At 37.6% G+C, this 18,704-nt stretch overlaps 1 protein-coding gene across 6 annotated transcripts in view; it reads right to left on the bottom strand.

Moving 5' to 3' along the window:
* The window catches only part of LOC132154638 (cell adhesion molecule 3-like), a 58,433-nt gene that overhangs the window by 7,468 nt on the left and 32,261 nt on the right, over positions 1-18,704 (bottom strand). The window contains exons 3-11 of one of the 6 annotated variants that reach the window (XM_059563280.1): positions 16,353-16,502; positions 12,515-12,667; positions 11,886-11,900; positions 11,320-11,457; positions 11,067-11,237; positions 8,862-8,952; positions 6,704-6,876; positions 6,069-6,446; positions 1,288-1,308 (exon numbers count right to left, since the gene is read on the bottom strand). In XM_059563280.1, coding sequence (XP_059419263.1) covers positions 1,288-1,308; positions 6,069-6,446; positions 6,704-6,876; positions 8,862-8,952; positions 11,067-11,237; positions 11,320-11,457; positions 11,886-11,900; positions 12,515-12,667; positions 16,353-16,502 — 1,290 coding nt within the window. Of the gene's footprint in view, positions 1-1,287; positions 1,309-5,718; positions 5,868-5,959; positions 6,447-6,703; positions 6,877-8,861; positions 8,953-11,066; positions 11,238-11,319; positions 11,458-11,885; positions 11,901-12,514; positions 12,668-16,352; positions 16,503-18,704 lie in introns of those variants that run through there. The other 5 variants (XR_009437174.1, XM_059563282.1, XM_059563281.1 and 2 more) reach the window with 5 other exon arrangements.

Raw genomic sequence — 18,704 nt, 5'->3', positions numbered from 1 at the left:
CAGAATAACTGATGTGCTATTGATGATGATTTGCTTCCAAATCATTTCTCATTTCTCATTGCTGTTTTTCTCTGCAGAAATTGACTTCGATGAGCATCTCACATTTTTGGCATCTTTTGCAATGCATTAAATAGTAAATTAGTTTGGATAATAAAATGTTAATAAAAAAGCGGAATGAACAATTTTTCAATATGTGGCACCTTCTCGTTCCAAGCCGTTAGCTAGCTATAATGGTAGAGCCACTGTTAGTACTCATGGCAGAGAGAAGAGGGGGTTTGGTCTTGAGCCATATTCGTCTTTTAAGTTAATCATATAATGACCCTGATATGGTGTGTTTATATGAATTTCATGTTGGTGAAATTATTATGTAATGCTGGATATAAAAATTGCTAATCTCCAAATATAGCTCGATCCAAACTGTTATGGCAAAATGTTGAAGATTAGCACAAAGGCAATCGATTTATTTTGTGATAAACAGTTTGATTTGATACAAAAATAGTTTATTCAGGATATAAAGGCATGCCCTCCTTTGACTTCCATACGAATAGAACAGGCTCTGGCCCCCCGTTGGGATCTCACAGTGTTACACATTTTTGAACAGAGATTGAAGTCCCCCCCCCCCGGGGGAGGGTCTCTGCTTGATGCATTCGTTTTGATGATGCAAATGTACTATGGTTTAAATTAGTACAATGTGGAAAAAGACCCGCGAGGAGGGGACAGGATCGAACTTGCAGCATGTAAAGTGACAGAATTCGGCATCCCTTATCAGTCAGGCTCTGTAAATGACCAGATTGATAAAGGGGGAAGATGCATTTCCAGGTTCAAATGATTCACTGCTGATGACATGGCTTTGCTTGTTCCACCAGGCTACAGATGGCTGGACCTCCCTGTAGCAAAAACTGAGCTGCATCAATAAGATCTCATTCATTCTTCTAACCGAGATTGTTTTCAAATTGGCTGAAAAAGCAGTTTTTGGCATCAACCTAATTCAGTTCTTAGCTTTCAATGAACCAGCAAATTTACGCTGATATTAATAGTTTTCCATGTAATATAAAATGTTTTGCCTTCATTAACAACGTTCCTGCACCATTAACTATGTTCATAATGACAGTGCAATTCAACAGAGTTGTAGCTAATAAAAAGACCCAGATCCATCATAAATTAATAGACAAATGAAAGACAGACAGAGGAGAATCAAAGATCCAAAAAGAAAGACAGGACAATACTGAAAGAAAAAGGAGGAAAAGAAAGAAAAAGAGAGAAGGTTAGAGAAAGAGATGACAATACCTTCAGCATTCACCCCAGCTTCTTCTCAAGAGGATGAATGGATGGGTGGATGGATGAGTGGATGCATGGGCGTCAGTTTGGTTTGAAATGTGGTGGGGACAGAGACGCATTCAGAAGTGCATTTTCAGAAGTGGTGGGTACAATGATGCATTTTTTTGTCTCTTTCGCGCAGGTCATGTTTTGAAATACGTCCTGTATCTTATTAATGTAAATAAATAAAAATGTATACAAAAATGTGATGATGTCCGACTTGTTTTATGAAGAAGAAAGCCGTACAAAGCATTAGACATATGATATATGACCCACTAATCTGCTTCATATCATCATATAAGTACCATGTTGACAATATGACATGGCCATGACGTGGTTTAATGTACCTAAACAATGATTACCAATTTTCTCTTTCATGTTGCTTTGTTATAACCACTGAAAACGGGGAAAAAATCTAACCCAAAATCGGGCCTCGCTCTACATTATCCCGCTTAATATTACATGGCTACCCACCAAATAAATCAATAATTTGACACAAAATATTGATTTAAAAAAGAGTTTATTGATTTAAACACTTATTTGTATTGTATTGTATTGTATTGTATACAATTGTATTGCTTCCGCTAAAGAAAATAGTTCCGTCTCTACGATTAGAATCCTGCCGCGTCCACAGCAACGCTCTGTTTTTCATGGCAACGGTGTTATTATCAAGAAATAACAGACAACACAACTTAAGCACTACAAATTTTATCAAGATTGAAAAAGCAAAAATACGTGTAGCACATGAACACTATTGACTATCACACCATGATCTGAATGCTCTCAATTCACAACAACATGCATCCATCCAATCTACATCAGGCATTTTGTCTAAAACTTGATCCATTCCTCATCATCATCATCATCACAACTATTTCAGAATTCAGCAATAGATTCAAGCAATAATTAAACAAGATACTGACTACTCAACAATCATCTCCCCCAACACTTGCTGTATGAACGCAAACCGTAACTAGCTAATTAAGTTGGTGGCTAAGGAAGTCTAACGTAACATTAATTGCAAGAGAAGAATTAAAACAGCCGATCCCTTGTGTGCAAATGCACAAGACCTAGCCATAATACCAGCAAATCTTAATAAACATAAGTTATCGCGTCTTACCTTTGTGTCAATGGTCTGCAGACCCATGCTGTGTGTACAACAACATCCATTTGTTCTACAGGTTATCACTTTGATATGTTATAGTCCATGGCACTAGGATGCAACCTTGTGATATTGTATGAAGGCTAAATGACTTGCTCGTCTATGATACATTCGCCAGAAATTCTGGCCAATCCCAACAAAGACTAGGTAGCCTCGTTCCCGCTCGTTCACTGTCCATTCCAAACTGTCAACTCATTTGAAAAACATTCTTTAAAAAAAAGAAGCGCGATAGTCATATAGACGGTTTCATCGGGCGCACGCGCCTGGACCTAAGTTAACTTCCGGTCTGTGTTGTGTATATCGGTCTGGCTGCAGTGCCTTCTACAAACGCGGTTAAAGTCAAGGCGATGAGTAGACTGAGGGCTCAGGTGGTTGTGCTGCGGGATGTGTTTCCCATACATTTATTTATTTTTGGAAACTCACCACAATTTTAAAACTGATCGATTTTCAAAAAGGCTTCGCTGAATAAACATGAGTAACGTTATGTACTGCACGTTTAATAATAATAATCCCTTACATTTATATGTTTAAATATCAAAACGAGGCACAGGTGTTTTTTATATCGCTGTATTTCTGAAGGAAGACTTGCATGTTATATGCCTGATAAAGCAGCGTGTGTGAGCGTACTTTGTTTACAGCTGTTACTGGGGAAACCTCCATTTCTCGCGCTTTATGTCTATGCTTTAAAACATCTCCTATTGGCAAAGAATGGATTTGCATTCTCATTAAGTCCGCCTGATCCATGCAGCAAACATATTTTGTTTGTTATCAAAAAATATCTACTCTAGAGGGACTTGGCTGTTGTTATTGATTCTATTTGGAAGTCTACCGGAAGTTAAGTTAGGTCCGCAAAAGCGCGCATGCGCAGTAACGTTTGTTTATGTTGTTGCCGTTGAAACCGTCTATAGAGAAAATAATAACAGTGACACGATGACTCCCCCTCCCCCAACCTAGAACGTATCCCAATGTTACAGTTGTTGCAGTTTTAATGAACAGAAAAGCGTGTAGCCATCGCAGCAGCAGAACTCGAGGTTTAAAAACACTCGAGTTCTTTTACTTTAAAAAAAAAAAAAAAAAAGTGGTGGGTACAAAATGACTCATGACGAAATCTGGGGGGGACGCGTCCCCCCCGTCCCCCCCGAAATCGACGCCTATGAGTGGATGGATGGATGGATGGCTGAGGACCACATGAGTGGAAGCACGAAATGTGAAGCAAGAAAAGGAACAAAGAGAAACTATGAAAAAACCTGCGTGAGCATGTATGTGTGTACTGTACATCTGAATGCGCTCACTGAACACTACCAAAAAAACCTTGGAAGAGTATTAAAGAGGATTTCACGTAGCGAAATAATAAAATAACTGAAGTGAATGTTTGGAGGGAAGGTGAGGTGTCAGATTGTGTTTCTGGATAATCAGAGGCTTTGCCGTGAGATGTGGCTGGTTAAATCCTGCATTACAGTCAAAGCCGACAGCAGATGCTGCTCAACATGCTTCTGTGATACTGCACTGGAGATCTCAATATACATCTCTATCTTTCTCACACGCACAAACACAACCGGTTAGATTATGAAGTGACACATTCAAGCTGTTCCACCCACACACCAGGGATGGGCATTCCGGTCGTTTTGCCTAAACAGGTACGTCTAAGATGAATCAAGCAAGTTCTCAAGAGACGAGGTGAGGGGTGTCTACACATCTGTCTGTTTTTTTTTTTTTTTGCATGTTTTTAGACATGAACATGACATGCATTAGGAGACACAGGTCCAATAATGGAAATTCTGTCATCATTTATTTAACCTCAGGTCCAATTCCAAACCTGTATGACTTCTTCTGTGGAACAATAAAGGGTACATTTTTGTAGAATATTCTTTGTATGAATGAGGACTGCAAGGAGTTAAAGAACAGAGCTTGAGAATCAAATCAGTCCAATTCAAGAACAAAAGATTTAGAACAGTTTTTTGAACTAAATCAAATGAATATATCCAACTCAAAAGAAGAATTATCGATTCATACTGTATAAATCGAACAATGTTATCTCTCATGAGGAAAAGCTGCATTGTATTCTCAACGAATAATGATTAAAATAATGAATCATATGGCTTCAGAAGACAGATATACTTCTCCGTTACTTTCATAGTGTTTTTGTCATTAATGGAGCTTCACAGCCGCAGTTCTCATTCACATTTATAATATTCACCTTTTCTGTTCCATGAAAGAAATACATCATACAGGTTTGGATCAACATGAGTAAATAATGACTTTTTCATTTTTCTGTGAACCATCCCTTTAACTAGACAGACTCAAAATTGATGTTGACCATGTCATATATCGATTGCAAAAAAAAAAAAAAAAAAAAGGTATTGCCAAACAATATACACTTCCATTTAAAAGTTTGGAATCAGGAAAATGTTTTTGAAAGAAGTCTTACAAAGGATGCATTTATTTGATTAAGGAAAAACAGTAATATTCTGAAACAGTATTAACATTTTAAATAACTTTTTTCATTTTAATTAGTGCTGCCAAATGATTAATCACATTCAAAATAAAAGTTTTTGTTTGCATAATATATGTTTGTGTATATTTATAATGTATATATAAATACACACACATACAGTATATATTTTGAAAATATTTACATGTATTTACATGCCTATATTTATATTCATATCATTTATATTATAAATAAATATATTTCATATATAAACATTTTTCTGATATATATATACAAACGTGTGTGCATTTATATATACATAATAAATATACACAGCACACATACTTATATTATGGAATTAATCACAATTAATCATTTGACAGCACTAATTTTAATAAATTAAAGTAGAAAAAAATTCTGATAATAGGAATAAGATATTAATAGAATTTATTCCTGTAAGGTAAAGCTGAATTGTCAAACACGCTAAATTTGTGATTAAGAAACATTTCTTCTTCTTATTATCAGTGTTGAAAATAGATGCTTAATATTTTTCTGGAAACCATGATACTTTTGTAGGATTGTTTTGATGAGTACACAATGTTAAAGTCTTTACTGTTACTGTCAATTTAATGTATACTTGCTGAATAAAAGTATTCATTTCTATAAACGTACTAACACCAAACGTTTCAACTGTAGTTTTGTTAAATTAACAGTAGTTTTAATATGTTAAATATTCTTATTTTAAATACCTAATGCAAAAATAAATAGATACCTATATTACAAAAAAAAAAAAAAAAAAAACAGGAAAAAAAACCCTTTTATCTGATCTGTGCATGGCTGTTACTGGATTTTGTTCAGTGTGAAATGTTTTGAAGTTTAAAAGTCAAGACAATTATTTTGTTGTCATGATTGATCATTGCGGTCTCTTCTCAGAGCACTCGGGTAACCATGCCCATCCTTATCTCTCTCACACACACACACACACACACACACACACACACACACACACACACACACACACACACACACACACACACACACACACACACACACACACACACACACACACACACACACACCAACCTGTAACTGTGATCAGTAGCACAAAAATGGCATGTTAAACCATTGTTAGGTTTGTGTATGTGCTCGATGGATTACCTGTAAAGGTGTGCACTCCATTCAGCCGAGGAACAGATGATGGAGTGGTAGGGGAGGAGGAGGGGAGTGAGGGAGGGGTGCGGGCAGGAACAGAGGAGGGCAGAAGAGTGAGATCAGGGAAGAGAGCGTTGGAAAGAGAGGTGGTGAGACCTTCAGGAGAAGGAGGGAGAGTGGAAGGAGCAGAAGTAAAAGGAGGGAGAGTCGAGGAAAAGGTCAGAGTGGATGTGGGGAAGGTAGTGGAAGATGATGTAGATGAGAATGGCAGAAGAGTTTCATCTTCAGTAGATGTTGAAACGGAAGTTTCAGGAGAAAATGTGGAAAAAGCAGAGGATGGAGGAAGAGTGGAGGTGAGAATAAAGAGGTCTGAATCTTCCTGGTCTTGGAAGATGAAGGAAATGAAGAAAAAAAATGACAACAGAAAATGACAGATGGAGAGATGGATTGATGGATGGGAGGGAAAATGGAAGAGGAAATAAAGAGAATGTCATGTAAAAAGAGAAACAAAAAGAAAGGAAAGTAAAATTCATAAAAAGGAGACGTGAACGTAAACATAAATCAGCAGAAGTAATAAACAATGATGAAAACACCTTTTCTCTCTATTCCTCGCTCTTCCCCGTTTGTCTCTCGTTAATTACCTTGTACCAGAAGGGTGTGCGTCACGTCCCCAGTTCCAATCCCGTTATCAGCCTGGCATTCATAAACTCCATTATCCGTCTTGTTGAGGGATTCGAAGCGCAGGAACGCATCATCCACCTTTGCCATCGGGGGGAGCTCTCCGTCTTTCCTCCGCCACACAAACGCAGTCGGTCTGGAAGAGGGAGAGAGAGGGATTACATTACAAAACAGACCACATAAACATTTGAAATTTCACACCAAAAGCAAAGGCAGAAAGATTCGTTTAATTGAGCAGATTGAAGGGTTTTGCAATTTGGCACAGTATCAAAAGAGTTGAGGAGCACCGAGGGATGCACTGGAAAGTGTCCCGACCACAGCGAAGCTCTGTCACATGTCAAGTGAAACGAACCAGACTTGATCAAATGGGAAAGAAAACCATGTGGCCAAACCACCAGAGCTGCGACACACCTGACCTGGAAGGTCTTACGAATCAAACAGAAAAGTCAATGTCCAAAAACAGCTGCTATCATGTAACACAATCAGGATTGAAAGTCCATTTCTGGGTGGAATACTACAAGTGTTGTGAGATTTGGGACAGGGCCAATGATTGTGTTCAAACATATTTCCTAAACTCTGTTCCTGTTTTCCATTGGTTAACCAAACCCCTAGCCCCACCCCAACATCCTGCTATTGGTTGAGCCAATGTTGCTGTGCTGGCCTGGTACTCGAAATGAACAGAGAAATGTTTTGATAGCGTCACAGTGTTCACACTTCCTGAGGACGTCTACCTACTGCTGGGATAAAAGAAGGTATTTTAGCATCAAAAAATTACACACTTCATCTTTAAAATCCTCTCAGTATGCCAAAGTAACTGTGTATTTTCTCTGTGTGCTCATACCGTGTCCAAATCAGTGTGTCTGTGTGTGTTACAAGGATTTAGCGAACTACAGTGAGGACGCAGGCGTATCATTATTTGAGCGTGAATAATCCAAATAATTTATATATTTTTTAATAGATGCTAATAGAACAGTGTAGTTATGACTAAACTAATATCTCAGTCTACTTGCAATACAGTAAGACACCAAAACAAGTAAGGAGATGTTATACGAGATGTAGCGTTTCACATAGAAACTGGTTAATAGTAACACAAAGCATTACACTTGAATTCATTACAATTTAAAATAACTGTATTCTATTTAAATATTTAAAATGTAATTAAATCTTGATGGCCAAAGCTGAATTTTCATCACCATTACTCTAGTCTTCAAAGTCACAAGATCCTGCAGAAAATATTATAATATGCTGATTTGGTGCTCAACAAACATTTCCTATTTATTATTAATACTGAAAACAGTTGTGCTGATTAATATTTCTGTGGATAGTTTAATTAATAGAAAGAACCGCATTTATTTTAAAATCCTTTGTTACTGTCACTTTTGATACATTTTCTTCTTTCTGAATAAAAGCATTGAATTCTTTAAAATAAAAATAAAATCTTACTGACCCTAAATGTTTTATAGATAATAATTCAGGTGCAGCAAAAAGATATTACGAAACCTGTAAATGCTGCCTCTGATAATGCAGGTATTTTCATCATATACAGCCACTATTTGTGCTTCCATTCCAGTAAGGAAGAGATAGAGCGTAAAAGCAAATAAGAACATGTGACAGAGAGACACTATGGGTTGTCTAAATGGGGTTGAATAGATCTCAGTGTGGTATTAATGGATGTCAGGAGCTGTATAATGAGCTGTAATGCGATCCTGCACCAGTAGAGGGTGATATTCAATTACATTAACTTCTGTTTACAGGGATAAAAATGTATGTGATATAACCAGGCTTAAATAGCTGCAAATGTCACAAATATATCTGAAATAATGACATTTCATCCTTAAGCTCCAGAATCTCCAGATCATAGAGGATATGTTTTTAAAACAAACCTACGCAAGAGTTTCTCATGTAACATCAAAATAAATATCACGGTAATACTGTCAAACCAAACCCTGCATATGTGCGTGTGTGTGTGTGTGTGTGTGTGAGAGAGAGAAAGGAGATCAATAGGCTGACCATTTTCAGCTTTATACATAAAACATGAATGCCAAGGATGGAAATGAGAAGAGAGAGAGAGAGAGAGAGAGAGAGAGAGAGAGAGAGAGAGAGAGAGAGAGAGAGTCTTACTCTGGATTTCCGTTCCCCACACACTGCAGGAAAAACTTCTCTCCTTCTCTGGGCAGGTCACTCTCAGGCTGAATCGACACGCTTGGAGAAACTGAGAGACACACAGACACACGTTTTGTTTCTGTTATCTCCATGTTTATGTATTATACAGTAGGGGTAGGGGTATGACCGAAATCCTATATCATAGTATGGCTATTATTATAAATCTATTATAAATAGATTTTATGTGTGTGTGTGTATATATATATATATACAGTATACACACACACACACACACACACACACATTGTTATTGGTGGTTTTGGTTTTATACTGTACAAACTGTATTTTCTATCGCCCCTACACCTAAACATACCCCTCACAGAAATCTTTGTGCATTTTTAAAAAACACTATTTAGTATGTTTTTCAAGCCTTTTGAATTACAGGGACACAGGTAGTGTCCACATTAACCACCTTTTTATTGTAACACCTATGTCATACCCATGTCATCACCACACACACACACACACACACACACGCTCACCGTCCACTTTTTACCAATTTAACTGCTCGTTAATGCAAACATCTACTCAGCCCATCACATGGTCACAGAGCAGCAATTCAATGCATGTTGAATGGTCAAGATGATCTGCTAAAGCTCAAACTGAAAATCAGAATGGGGAAGAGAGATGTTTTAAGTGATATTAAACGTGGCATAGCTGTTGGTGCCAGATGGGCTGGTCTAAGTATTTCAGAAACTGCTGATCAACTGGGATTTTTAGGCACAACTATCTCTAGGGCTTATAGAGAATGGTCTGAAAAAGATAAAATAGCCATTGAGCGGCGGTTCTGTGGGCGAAAATGCCTTATTGATGCCAGAGGTCAGAGGAGAATGGCCAGACTGGTTGAACTGATAGAAAGGCAACAGAAACTCAAAAATCCACTTGTTACAACCAAGGTATGCAGAAGAGCATCTCTGAATGCACAACATTTTGAACCTTGAAGCCAATGGGCTACAACAGCAGTAGACCACACCGGGCACCAATCCTGTCAGATAATAACAGAAAACTGAGGCTACAATTCACACAGGCTCACCAAAACTGGACAATAGAAGAGTGGAAAAAGGTTGACTGGTGTGATTTATGCCGCAACATTTGGATGGAAGGGTCAGAATTCGGTGTAAACAACATAAAAAAGTAGATCCGTCCTGCCTTGTATCAATGGTTCAGGCTGGTGGTGGTTGTGTAATGGTGTGGAGGATATTTTCTTGACACACTTTGGGACCCTTACTACCAACTGAGCATCGTTTAAACATCACAGTCTAACTGAGTATTGTTGCTGACCCTATCCATTCCTTTATGACCACAGTGTACCCATCATATGATGGCTACTTCCAGCAGGATAACACGCCATGTCACAAAGCTCAAATCATCTGGTTTCTTGAACATGATAAACAGTTCACTATACTCAAACCCCATTCACAAGATCTCAATCCAATAGAGCTGTGCTCCTAAGCAGTATCTAATAAAGTGCTGGGTGAGTGTACTGTATATATCGGTTATTACATATTTGAATGTATATTTTTGGATAACCCAGTGAATTAATTACTTTTATTTTAGTCCGTTTATTTGTAACTTAATGTATGCAAACAAAAAGAGAAGATTATTCATAACAACCAAATAATAAGTCTGCAATCAACAACAAAAAAGCCCCTTTAGAATTTTTTAGCACTTGTGTTAAGAACCAACTACAAACAGTGGTATATTATAACAGAGATATACTGTATTATAACACATTATTGAAGCTCAAACAAGAAGATGGCGCAAGCAACACCAAGATCAAGGGTTTGATTTACGGGAAGTGCATGAACTGATCAAACGTATGCTTTGAATTTAATGTCAATATCAATAACAATTGATACTATTGCATGATTTAAAGTATGAAGCTGTTGTAAAACAGCTGTGATAGTGTGAACGCACATCTGTGATATTGTATTCCAGCTTCAAGCAACCTACTGTTACCCAGTATTTACAACATATGCATTAAACATAAAATGGTCCCACAAAAAACAAGTGGTCTATGCCGGAAGCAACCATTTGATATGTAAAAACATTATAGCACAACCACTACTGGTTGACATTTCTAAAAGCACACAGTAGTACACTGTCATACCTCTACAAAACAGCTGCATGAAATAAGCTTTCTGGCATTTGCATGTGTCTTACACAAGACGTTGAGGGGCTGCTCTGTCCTCTTGTCTCCATTGGCAATGGACGGGTGATCCACCGCACAGGCAATCAGAGCGTTGTTATCATGCCTAGAGACAGCGAGGGTGAGCTCACTGGTTACTGTGTAGGTCGGTTCGTCAGGGTTAGACTCCACTACATCAGGACGCCCTACACACACACAAACACGAAGTAAACACTGTAATTATTGAACATCTACTGTTTGAGTTAACAACTGCATGTGTATTTTCACCTTGTATCTCCTCTTGATCGCGGAACCAGTGTAGTTTAGCAGGAGGTTTGCTGCCTGAACTCGTGCAGGTGAGAGTAACCTTGCCGCCCTCCTGAACAGCATCTTCAAAACCTGTTATCACAGGTTTACCTGGAACACCTGTGAGAGAGAAAGAGAAGTAAAATGAAATTCATGATATTTTCAGGTGCAATTTGAGGGAAATAAGGGCATCGCTGGCTAGATAAAACTTAAATGAAATAAAAACAGTTATTTTCCTTAAGTAGCAGCTCACTATCAACAACTAGCTACTTGCTAATAGGCCTGCACGGAATTTGCACCAAATGAAATCTGCTTATAACCTTCTGCAGATTTAAAACGCCCATCATTCGCACCCCCTGCCACTTGCATGTTGTTTTATATAATAATTTGGCAAACTGTATGTTTTTAGCTGCCAAAAAGAGTACAGTACTTTCAACTCTGTTTAACACATTTTACCATATTTAAATCAATTATGCAGATCTTCCCCCAAAACCAGTACAGAAAGTATGCAGGTTCCGCGTAGGCCTGGTCACATCAAACATGCTTACCAGGAGCAGCTGGTGCTTTCCAAAAGAGGTGAAGCACAGATGTCAGTTACCAATGACAAAATTTGTATCTGGATATTTTATGATTTGGTTATGCAACATGGGACCTAAATTCAGTTGCTAGCAAATATCAAACTTTTATATATTTTATATATATATTTACACACACACACACACACACACACACACACACACACACACACACACTCATGAACCTAGTCGGTTTGATTCAGGCTGACAATTTTTTCACTATATGAACGCACTGAACCTGCCAGTTATTGCGGTTATTGAACTGACATCTGACTCACTTCCTGACCTCCAAATTCCAAATACTGATATTTCTTTCAAACTGAACAGGCTGACTCACTGACAGACAGATAGACTGACATTACTGACACACTAATAGACTGATTGACAGATCTATTCTAAACTTCATATTTGAATTCTAATTCTAATTAATATTTATTTTATATTTACATATTTTACAACAGCAACTAACTATGTCTGTCCTCTTGCTGTGTTTGATTGAATGAAAGTGATGTTTTAATTTGCTAATGGTTTCAGCTGCATCACCATTATAATGATTAAACATTAACCCTGACGTGCAAAAGTGCACACTCAAACATACATACCGAGTACAGTAACTGTGGCTCGTGCAGTTCGTACAGGCATGGTGAAAATTGAACAGGTGTACTCTCCATCATCTGACAGCTGAACTTCCGAGATGGTGATTATCAGCTCTGTGGCTGTGGACTTTACCAACTGGATACGGTTATCTCTTAGTGCTAAAAAAAAAACAAAAAAACAAAAAAAAAACCAGAGTAGATAAGGGAAACATACACCACATGGATGTCATATACAACAATTTTACCCCCTGAAGTTCACAGATAACATTAGTCAATGTGTCTGACACCAAAACCATTGTGATTTAGATTTACTTTCCACTCTCTAACTCTTCTATCTTCTTGCTGTAACATGCATGTTCTTTTTTGTTTTTTTTGAAAAACAAAAAGTAAGCCCACATGCAATCTTATGTGTACAAACCTGAACCACACTAAGTTCATATGAGTTAGTAGTCTAAAAGGTCAGATTTCAAAGGAGTTCATTATTTGTAACGGCCGTGTATGTAACATGGCACAGAGTGTGCAATATCGTCTGGTCTGAACACATTCAGTTTTGCTTACTCTTTCCTCATCTAGCGAACCATGTGATGTTCACTATGTCATGAATAGTGAACGAGTCAGCAGTTTTAGACTGAGTATACTGTATGCATGAATGCATAAAATGCCTCTGTTCTCTTACAGATCTTGTGAGTTCAGCACCACAGTGAGATGACAGACAAGAGTAAAGGCACATTTTTCAGTTTTCAGCTTTCTACTGACAGCTACTCTCCGTTGTTGTATGAGAAAGTCTCTTGGCAGCGTGCGGATTCTGACATTATTACTATAGCAACCCATGTAGATACACTCGACACTGACTACACAGAATCCACCAGACAAAATGACAGTCCTTGGATTATATTTGTTTGCAACCAAGCCTTGGAAAATTCTATATGTAAAAGCCCTTTGTTCTGATTGGTCAAAACTGTTGTTGATCAGAGCAAGCCAAGAGAGTGAATACTGAATTAACATTGATATGTAAATGTCTGTGGCCTTATGATAATATGCCTTATGTGACCAGTCTGGTATGGGAACTGCTCAGTGGCTGACCGCAAGGCACTGCAGAGGGTGGTGAAAACTGCCCAACGCATCACAGGAACACCACTACCAGCTATTGAGTACATCCAGAGAAAACGCTGACTACGTCGAGCTCGCAGCATTCTTAAGGACTCCTCTCACCCTGACCACAGACTGTTTAACCTCCTGCCCTCCGGGAGGTGCTTCAGGAGCCTCCGGACAAGGACCAGCAGACTCAGGAACAGCTTTTTCCCTACAGCTGTCTCCTTGCTGAACTCTGCCCTCTGACACCCCCCAACACCCCCACACCACACACACACACACAGACTCCTCATCACTACATCTGATTTATTTATTTATTTACAAACAAGCAAATAACAATAAACTTGTTATTACTTGCACTACTGTCTGTTCATCAAGAAGCACTGAGTAATCCATTTGCACACTGAAATATTTTCTATGCACTTTACTGTCCATTGCAATAGTGTAAATGATGTTCATATGTTCATAGTTTCTCCCTATAGTGTACATACACTTTTCCATAATCCATCTGTATAGTATGTTCATAGTACACCTATCTGTATATCATGCTGATAGTATTTAAAATCCGTAAATTATGTCCATAATACTGCCTTATTTGTATATTTATTGTACATTTGTAACATATTGTAGACCTTACATTACTGCTTATTGCACTTCTGGTTAGATGCTAACTGCATTTCGTTGCCTTGTACCTTACATGTGCAATGACAATAAAGTTGAATCTATTTTAATCTAATCTAATCTAATAATGTGCTCACGGTTGAGAAGTTATAATCATGATTGTTTTTGAATGACGTCTTTTAAATATAAAAAGTAAAGCAAGTCTATATGCTTAAAGGTCATCTATACTGTATGCTAATATACTCCTAAATGTCACTTCTAACATATTCACAAATTTAAAGCCTTTCTTTTGTTTCTTCATATGTTATAATAATATATAATATTTTGATTTACCTTTAATTTTCATCTATTTTAATTTTAGTTTAAGCTTTATTAATAAAAATTTGTTCATTTCGTAGATATAAAAATATTTATATTCAGCTTTACTTTTATATATACTTGTTTACTTTTTTAAGTTTAAGGTTTTCATCTAACATTCATATTTTACTTGGTTTCAGCCTTGTTTTAAATAATTAATAGTTTCAGTTTAGTTAACAATAACAACACTGTTCTCTTTGGGCAAAATGAAGCATAAATACAGATTTTTGTCCAATCACGTGCTCTGTAGAATGAGCCTCTCCCCCTACCACTGGCTTGTCTGTCCAAACAGACCGGAAGTGATCAGGAAAAAAAGTTTGGAATGTTATTATTTTTGCTAATGGTGCAGAAATGACACATTTCACCTTTGAACAAAAGGATTACACAGATTTACAGTAAATGTGTATGTGTGCGCACTTCATGCTTTATCAGTAAGTGAAGGGCACTTAATTTGTCTTCATCAGCTGCTGTTCCTCTGTCCTCCGTCCTGCTCTTTCATGCACACACTCCTCCTTTGTCATTCCTCCCTTTATCTCTCTTCGCCCATCCACCCATCCATCGTTCCTCCACACTAATCTGTTCATCTCTTCTCACTAGTGCGTATGTGTGCATCTCCTGTTCTCCTTTTACTGTGCTCTCTCTTTTCTACACTGCAAAAAATAATTTTCTTAAACAGTAGTTTTGATTTGCTTTCCAAATATCTAAGCATCCTTCAAACAAAATAAATTTAAGTATGAAGCAAAATTGTGTAAGTTAATGAGATTTGTGAGTTTGTTTCTTACCCTAAATTGTTTGAGTGGGATTTATTCTTAAGAAAAACACTTCATTAGAAACTCTTATCTTGCACAATTGTATTCATCCAAATGAAAACGTAATTTCAAAAAGTAAATTTATATATAGTTTTATGGGTGTTTATATGTGAGACTGGCTGTACTGTATATTTCTCCTCTTTCTTTTAACACTCCCTCCTTCCTTCTTGTTCAATAGGCCGCTTTTATTTCAGATTTTTCATGGTGCTCTCTTGTCGCCTTCTTTTTTTTCCCTCTTTAATCAGGTCGCCCTTCTGTTCTCTCTCTGTCTTATACTCTCCACAGGTATCACAGAGCCACCTGTTTGGTTTTAGGGTGATATTAATGTTTTAGGAATGTGTCTCATGTGCTGTCTTTGTGTGTGGTATTGACGGATTGAAAGCGCTGTAGAACTGTTTGAGGAATGGTCCAGCAAAAATCAATTTCCTGTTCAGACCAAAATGGCAAGTAATTGCAATCATGTTCCACAGTCTTAAAAGCGATTGAGTAAAAGAAAGGTGATGAAATGTCCGTTTGTTAAAATCAATGTGCATTGCCGCTTTCAACCAGTTTTATCTGTAATTTGACACTCATTGCTGGAAAAAAATATTCTACTATATAAGTAAATGTAAAAATACTCAAATGATTAAAACTATTCAACAAGGCTTTGTTTAATCCATCAGGTATTGACTGGACTGTGAAAGGTTACTAAACATCATATAGCCAGACAGAATGAGTGTTTGTTAACTAATGGCAGATGGAAAGATATTCCACAAATAAATACTTTTTGGTGCTTTTTTAAATATTTGTAGCTAGTCCATCTTCAGTTCTCATTAATTTTTATTACATGGAAAAAACAGACATTGTGCAAAACATTTGTTTTTGTGTTCAATAGAAGAAAGAAATGGATACATGTTTGGAAAAACACGAGGATAAGTAAATGGCGATGGAATCATCCTTTGTCTTTTAAAAAAGGTGAAACTCACCTCTCTTTTCTCCAAAGTACAGGGTCTGCTGAGCAGTGTTGGACCACTGGAGAGAGGAGTTATCGTTTTCCTTCACACTGCAGGTCAGGGTCACCACCCCACCCACTGACACCGTCTCATCTTGGGTCACTGGCTGTAAGGGGTCATCATCTGGGCAACAGAACAGAGATAAATGAGAAGATATTAGAGTTGAGAAGACAAGATGACATCATGAAATGAGCTATAGTTAGAGACAGAGGAGGAGACAGGGAGAAAATGAGAGCGAGACTTAGGTGAAAATTAGATGCTTCATCCCCATCATCAGGATCTTTGAGTGCAGTGCTGTGTATTTCTTGAAGAAAAATATAAAAATGGCATCGTTAACGTTGCCTGCACCTCATGCCGAGAGAGTCGGCAGAGAAGGAAACCGAAGAGAGGAAAGAAACTGAACAGGAATGATAATTAAAACGTTGACTGACATCGCCAAGATTCTAAAGAAATATAGCATATCATAATAGAAAATATGTATGTAGTGGTGCTTGCTAAAGTTCATATTTCACATGGGGTTATATTTGGATTATATATGGATTAAAATAAGCCCTAAGTATTGAATTTCAAAATGAAACCTATACTGTACCATTTTTGATAAATACATGAATAATAAATCAAAATATGCGGCCTGTGCTTATTTATTTATTTATTTTGCTATCACAAAATTCAGTTATCTGAAATGTGGATCTCACCTGGTGAAAAAGACGTACACTTAAAGGGGTCATTTGACATTGCTAAAAAATAACATTATTTTGTCTATTTGGTGTAATGAAATGTGTTTATGCGGTTTAAGGTTTAAAAAACACATCATTTTCCACATACTGTATATTAATGTTTCTTCTCTATGCTCCGCCTTTCTAAAAATAAGTAAATTTTTACGAAGCTCATCTTTTATAAAGAATATCTCTTTGGGTTTGTGACTTTATCTTATCTATTCACGAACAGCTTGTAACACTCCAAAGAGAAAGAAAAATCGCATCATACGACCCCAATCCTGCTCAAATCATAGGATCAGAATATCATAGAGACTTGAGTGAGAGTCCTCTTGAAGGACGCAGAAAATCCAAGCACCCTGGCAACCACCAGAATGACTGAGTAAAAGAGAGGTCATGAAATGTCAGTTTGTTAAAGTCAATGTAAATTGCCATTTACATTGTTCGCTTAGTCTAGCGAACAGACAAAACACTCTATCAACTGTATAGCAACACCCTAGCAACCACCCAGAACACAATAGCAACTGCACTGAAACACCCAGACAACCATCCAGAACACCCTAGAAACCACAAAGAATATTCTAGCATCATAAGGAGTTTTGCACAGTACATTTCCTGAAAAAATGCTTATTTTTTTATTATTGTTATTGGTTGCTTAGTGTTTATGGGATTGGGGTTTGATCCAACACATGTAAAGCCCTTCAGGCATTTAAAAGATGACAACTTATCTCATTAAATTGGAAATGTGTCTGTGTGAGCGTGTGTATAAAAGCCAGATGCAATGCCAATGTGAGTCTTGCTGCATGATAATTCTGCCCTCAGCAGCCCATGCTCCACTTTAACCAATAATTACCACTTAGGTTATAATCGATGACCTTTTTAATGCTGACTGGTACTGGATGAACTCTGGGTGAATCGCTGTCTGAATGTTAGGCTAATGGCAGCTTGAATGGAGAGCTAATGTTTAGTGAATGCTAGGCAAATGCTGGCTTGGCAGCGGCCAAGCTCTGGACTCAAAGAGATTAAACTTGGTGCAAGACTTGGCTGAATGTTGGGCATATGCTTGCTGATTGACAGGGCAAATATTGCTAACCTTGGCTGAATGCTGAGTTAAATTTGGCCAGGCATTGATATCACACTAGCCTAATGATACTCGTTTTTTGTAGATCTCAATCTTGTATTGATTCATGCTAAATGCTGTCTTAATTTTAGCCTGATGTTTTGCTAACACTGGAGATTAACCTACTCAATCGCAGGCCAAATGCCGGCTTTCCACTGGCAAATATGTGGGACAAACGCAGGTGCGCCGGGTGAGCGTGAAGCTGGGTCGAACTCAGGCTGATTAGCTTAAAAGGCTGCTTTTAAAAATAGAGCTTGAGCAGAAGGGATGAGAAAAGACTAAGTCTCAGCATCTACATCACAGAACATCTGGCTATGTGTGTGTGTGTGTGTGAATGTCCAAACCGACAGCATTAGAATTAGAGTTAGCTTTCTAAACCCAATGAACCTCTGCCAAAAGATAATAGGCTAAAATTAGCCTTTAGCTTTAGCACACAGGGTGCGGGCTACTTATCTGCAACCAATTAGAGCAGTGTTAGTAGTTATTAAG

Source organism: Carassius carassius, chromosome 12 (genome assembly GCF_963082965.1).
Source record: "Carassius carassius chromosome 12, fCarCar2.1, whole genome shotgun sequence".
In the NCBI taxonomy this organism is placed as follows: domain Eukaryota; kingdom Metazoa; phylum Chordata; class Actinopteri; order Cypriniformes; family Cyprinidae; genus Carassius; species Carassius carassius.
This window is presented reverse-complemented; position numbering and strand designations above follow the sequence as displayed.